This window comes from Triticum aestivum, chromosome 6B (assembly GCF_018294505.1).
Source record: "Triticum aestivum cultivar Chinese Spring chromosome 6B, IWGSC CS RefSeq v2.1, whole genome shotgun sequence".
In the NCBI taxonomy this organism is placed as follows: domain Eukaryota; kingdom Viridiplantae; phylum Streptophyta; class Magnoliopsida; order Poales; family Poaceae; genus Triticum; species Triticum aestivum.
Window position 1 is genome coordinate 82667947 of NC_057810.1, and position 6347 is coordinate 82674293.

At 43.2% G+C, this 6347-nt stretch overlaps 1 protein-coding gene across 1 annotated transcript in view; it reads left to right on the forward strand.

The window, feature by feature from the left end:
• The window catches only part of LOC123138865 (uncharacterized), an 8428-nt gene extending 2767 nt beyond the window's left edge, over window positions 1-5661 (forward strand). Inside the window, exon 3 of the mRNA XM_044558718.1 lies at window positions 5565-5661. Within this exon, the coding sequence (XP_044414653.1) occupies window positions 5565-5661 (97 nt within the window). The remainder of the gene's footprint in view (window positions 1-5564) is intronic.
• Window positions 5662-6347: the final 686 nt, after the last annotated feature.

The window sequence follows — 6347 nt, forward strand, 5'->3', positions numbered from 1 at the left end:
CTGTTTTGTTCCGATCGGGAGCGATACGGACCGTCCGATTCAATCGAATGGCTGTAAGCGACGCGCGGCTCCCAGCCGGGCCGTCGGGGGTTTAACGGGCCATATCCGGCCGCGGGCTTCAGCCCAGGTTGTTTCAGTCCAGCAAAAAAAACGCTACTGGACTGAGCTGCATTTCGGACAGCCGTGGGGTTCTTGGGCCAAAATCAGTGTCGCCATTTTCTGTTTTTCCGGTGCGTTAAAGTTAATAGTTATTATGTTTTTGCACCGTTTAAAACAGAAAATGCATAAAAATATAATGAACACATTATTATTCTGGGTAAGATTGAACCAACGAGATATTTTATTCAGGATTTATTATGTGTTTTTGGATGATGAACCTTTTTTTAGACATCAAATAATGATAATATTTTTTTTGATGTTTAAATTGAGAATGAAATGACTCTAATTTTAATTCGGACCAACATTGTTTTATTATTATGAGTCATCCCCTATGATATTTTAATTCCATGTTTTTTTCTGCCCAACGGTGTTTTGACATGGAGTTGAAATTAAATACTTGGCATGTTTGTTTATTTACCAACGTCAATTTATAATCATGCAAGTTTACTTATGAACTTTTATGATGATTTCAGCTTCCGCTCCATTCCGGTCCGACACGATCGAACCACTTACGGGGAGTAACTTCCCTCGTTGGAAGTCCCAAGTCGAATTATGTTTGGGTTGTAATGAATTTGACTATGCCTTGAGGGCAGAAAAACCTGTGGCACCTGTGGCGGGTGTCACAGGGTATGCAGAACTCAAGAAGGAGTATGATGTTAAGATGGAAAAGTGGAATAAGTCCAACCATATTGCGCTTCTCATCATGAAAGCGACAATATCGCCGGACATTTCTAAAGCACTCCCTAAGAAAGATACTGCTAAAGATTTCCTCACTGAAATGGAGGAGCAATTTAAAGGCTCCGACAAAGTGCATGCTCATGAGCTTTTTGCTAAACTTCTTCAGAAATACACTATTGACGGAAATGTTAGGCAGCACATATTGAGGGTGGTAAATTCTTTCACCAAGCTTAAGGCTTTGGAGTGTTCTTTAAGTGAAGCCCTTCTTGTCATAATTATTCTTGAGTCTCTTCCTGAAGAGTTTGAACAATTTAAGGTCAACTATAACTCTCTAAAGGAAAAATGGCCACTCTCTGAGATGACCGCAAGGATCGTCCAGGAGGAAGAAAGGATCATGAGGCAGAAAAAAGACCATGTCTTTCATGTTGGCTCTAACAAGAGAAAGCATGACGGACAAGGTTTCCCTAAGCCTCAGAAAAGGCAAGTCAAGAAAGAAGGCACTAAGCCATTCAACACTAAGGCATTCAAGGGTAAAGAAGCCGGTGGTTCTTCTTCTGCTCCTAGCAGCTCCACTGCTGGAGAAAATGCTTGTAACTTCTGCAAAGAAGAGGGACACTATCAAAGGGACTGCCCAGGCTTTCTAAAATGGATGAACAAAAGAGGTATTGATGAAATTACTTTTGTAGATGAATCACTTTATGTTGATTTTTCAATAAAGTCATGGTGGATTGATTCAGGGGCAACCACTCACGTTGCTAACTCTATGCAGGGATTCGATACGATCCAAACCATAAGAGGAGGAACAAGAAAGCTTAAGGTTGCGAACGGAGTTGAGGCCGATGTTGAAGCTGTGGGATCTCTCACGTTGGAGCTACACACTGGCCACACTCTTAGATTGAATAATGTTATTTATGTGCCTACCTTAAGTAGGAATTTGATTTCAGTTTCTCGTTTAGATGATGATATGTATGAGTGCCATTTTGGCAAGAGACAATTTGCTTTGATCAAATGTAATAAGAATGTAGGCATCGGCGTTAGACGAGGCCAACTATACATGTTATCTCTTCATAATGATTCAGTTATGCATGTGAGTGATGAAATTAATGTTGAGAAGAAATGGAAAGGAGTAAGTAATTCTTCCAAATTGTGGCATTATCGTTTGAGCCACATTTCGAGGGGGAGAATGGAACGCTTAGTTAAAAATGAAATACTCCTCCCATTAGACTTCTCAGATGCAGACAAATGTGTCGACTGCATTAAAGGAAAATTTGCAAAAACAATTAAGAAAGGAGCAGTTAGAGCCACAAGGGTTTTAGAATTAATTCACACCGACATATGTGGACCCCTTAATATTAAGTCTGTAGATGGTTTTGATTCGTTCATTACATTCACAGATGACTTTTCCCGCTATGGGTATATTTATCCCATACGTGACCGATCGGAAGCTTTGGAGAAATTCAAAGTCTATAAAGCGGAGGTTGAAAATCAACTGAACGCAAAAATCAAAGTTGTACGGTCTGATCGCGGGGGAGAGTATTATGGTAGGCATGCTCCTTATGGGCAGATTCCTGGACCTTTTGCCAAGTTCTTATCTGAAAATGGAATCATTGCCTAGTATTCAATGCCTGGTGAACCTCAACAAAATGGCGTGGCTGAACGCCGAAACCGCACACTTATGGACATGGTGCGAAGCATGCTCAGTCATGCAAGTTTACCAGTCAGCCTATGGATGGAGGCATTAAAGACAGCCGCACATGTGCTGAATCTCGCTCCTACTAAAGCAGCGCCGAACACACCTTACGAGATGTGGGCGGGAAAGAAAACGAGCTTGAATTATTTACGTGTATGGGGTTGTCCCGCTGAGGCTAGAATTTTCAATCCACAACTTAAGAAATTAGATCCAAAGACAGTTAGTTGTTTCTTCATTGGATACCCTCATAGGGGAAAGGGATATCGTTTCTATTGTCCAAGTCACACCACCAAGTATGTGGAGACTCGACAAGCCGTATTTTTTGAGGATAACGAAGCCACCGAAATAAGGGAGATCAATCTTGAGGAGAAACGGGTGTGTGTTTCATCCCCGACTATCCAAGGGATTGTTTTGCCACTACAAAGTGTAGTGATGTCTCAAGCTAATCCTCAATCTAGTACTTCAGGTCCTGAGGCTAATGGTGATCCTGAGACTAATGTCAATCCAGAAGGTGAAGAGGATCACCAGTCGCATAATGAAGATGACCCTCAGAACAATGATGCTCCTCCACCACCTCCTCCCGTGGGCAGGCCACGTCGTGAGAGAAAGAAAGCCATATCAGATGATTATATCACATACTTGCTTGAGGATATGAATGATCTGGGAAAGGTGGAGGATCCAACCTCTTATAAGGAAGCCATTAAAAGCAAAAATTCGTCCAAGTGGTTGGTTGCCATGGAAGACGAGTTGAAGTCTATGGGCTCAAATGACGTTTGGGACTTAGTAGAAGTTCCCGATGGAGCTAAGAAAGTAGGCTGCAAGTGGGTCTACAAAACCAAGTATGATTCCAAAGGGAATGTTGAACGGTTCAAGGCAAGGCTAGTGGCAAAAGAGTATACACAGAGAGAAGGCATTGATTATAAGCAAACCTTATCTCCTGTGTCAACCAAGGATTCTCTTAGAATCATAATGGCATTAGTAGCTCATTACGACCTAGAACTACACCAAATGGATGTTAAAACGGCATTTCTAAATGGTGACTTAAAAGAAGACGTTTACATGGCTCAGCCAGAAGGCTTTGTTGTGGAAGGGAAGGAACATTTAGCATGTCGTCTAAAGAAATCAATTTATGGCTTGAAGCAAGCTTCAAGAGAGTGGTACCTCAAGTTTGATAAAATTATCAAAACTTTTGGTTTCACCGAAAATGTTGTGGACAACTGCATATACCTTAAGTTTAAAGGCAGTAGGTTCACATTTTAGTCATATACGTTGATGACATATTGTTGGCATGTAGCGATAAGGATATGCTGCATGAGACCAAGAATTTTCTGTCATCCAGTTTTGATATGAAAGATCTTGGTGAAGCCTCGTATGTCCTCGGCATCGAGATTCATCGAGATAGGTCCAGAGGAACGTTAGGACTATCTCAAAAGGCATACTTTGAGAGAGTACTGAAAAAATTCAATATGCATAAGTGCTCACCCTCACCTGCTCCTATAGTTAAGGGCGATAAGTTTGGGACATTTCAATATCCGAGGAACCAATGTGAAACTGATCAGATGAAGTCGGTTCCTTATGCTTCAGCTGTTGGAAGCATCATGTATGCTCAAGTGTGTACACGCCCAGACTTATGTTTTGTAACCGGGGTGCTTGGCAGATACCAATCAAATCCAGGACCGGACCACTGGAAGGCCGCAAAGAAAGTCTTGCGTTATATGCAAGGAACTAAGGACTTCATGCTTACATATAAAAGAACTGATAACCTAGAAATTGTTGGTTATTCAGACTCTGATTTTGCCGGGTGTGTGGATAGTATGAGATCCACGTCAGGTTATATATTCACACTCGCGGGAGGAGCTATATCGTGGAAAAGCTCCAAACAAACGTTAACTGCTGGATCTACGATGCAAGCAGAATTTGTAGCATGTTATGAGGCCACCGGGCAGGCTGTATGGCTAAAGAATTTTATACCCGGACTTAAAGTGGTTGACAGCATATCTAAACCAATTTTATTGTACTGCGATAATGAACCAGCAGTTTTCTATACGAGTAACAACAGGTCAAGTAATGCTGCCAGACACATTGACATGAAGTATCGTGTTGTGAAAGATAGAATCCAGGATCAAACAGTTGATGTTAAACATATAAGAACGAAGCATATGCTTGCAGATCCGCTAACAAAAGGCTTACCACCCAGTATCTTTCGTGAGCATGTTGCCGGCATGGGACTACTGGAGGCCTGATGATTCTGGAATAAGAGGACCATTAAAATAAACCACTCCCCAATTAGTAAAATGTTTTCCATTTCGAAATAGGCGGGTGTACTATAAGTGTTGAGGTTCTGTAGCATTTTGAGCTGTTGTAACACCTCACTTTGGTACATCATTCCTATGTAGAATGGGCGAATGAAGTTAAGCCTAGCGATCAAGGGGGGGAATGTTGGTTTTGATCTGACGGCTTAAACAAGCCAGTTAGATCTATTAGTCTAACAAAAAAAAGGAAAAGATAACGTTAAAAGAAAAGGCCCCACGCACCAACGTACGTGGGCTTTTTATCCCAACTGAGGCGCCCTGATCGGGGGCACCCAAACCAACTGATGGTTTAGGTCCCCTGTCGCCAGCGCTACATAAAAGGGAACGGGAGGGGGTTGGCAGCCTGCGCGATCACAATTCACGTACGGTTTCACTCCCCTCCCGATATTCTCTCACCCCATCCGATCAGGGGGAGCGCTGCAGCGACGGGAAGACCTACTCCAGCCGCCGCTGCCGTCGCCGGGCAGTGCCGGTGGCGTCCTGAGGGCATCAGGACGTTGAGGAGGACTCCTACCTCGACTACATCACCTCTGCATCAAGCCTGCACCAAGCAGGCGATCATGTCCACTCCCGTGACATGTAAAGAAACCCTAAACCCTTCTCTGTTCATGTTGTGAGGTGATCTAGGTGCAATTAGATTCTGCTAATGGCATCTCATAGATGCATAATTAATCCAACACCACTCACCGATTCTGCTCGATCTCTTCCTCATTGGCACTCGGCAGGAGAAGCTCAGGCTGCCACCACACAAAGGGAGAGGAATCCAAGATGAATCTATCCCGCCTTACTGTCCATGACCGACGACAGAGACAGCTACTTTGAGCCTTGGTGAGTAGCCTCCAACCCTGCATTTCGAGCCTAGGTAACCAAGTTTGTCTGATGCTATATTGGTGATGCGGGTGAGCTGATTTGGGCCTTTAATTTCATCTTGGTCTGTGTAGAATTGGAGCCTTTGAAGGATCTGAATGGAGCATATGTATGCATGCTACGGTTCATCATAGGTGAGTGCGAATCTTCAGCATCCGTCTCACGTTGCTTCTGGGAAGATGCTTTTAATTGTTTTATCGATGATATCAATTTGGTAACAGCCTTTTGGTGGCAAGATTATGTGGATTCAGTACTTGCATATCCTTGGTTCCTTGCTTGGTGTGAGATATAAGAACTTCTTGTTTTACGTTCTTTGGATGCACAAGCAGCAGAAGTCAAACTTCCTCCTTCTCAGCTCATTGCTGGTGGTTCAGGCATGGGCCGTTGATGCAGATCGATCAAGTGTCCTCCTCTTTAATTATTTGGATTGGTGGTGCATAGATCTGGTGGTGCACTGGTGAGCCATGACTATTGGTGCTCAGTTTGCATAGAATGTAATTGATGTTTCCCGGACCTACAAATAATCAACACTGCATTTCCCCGTGCGTTTGGTAAAATGCAAATGAGAACTAGACAGGTGCCTCATGTGCCTTTTTGTTCAGTTGGACAGCCTGCTCCCAAGGTTTACGAGCCGACTAATT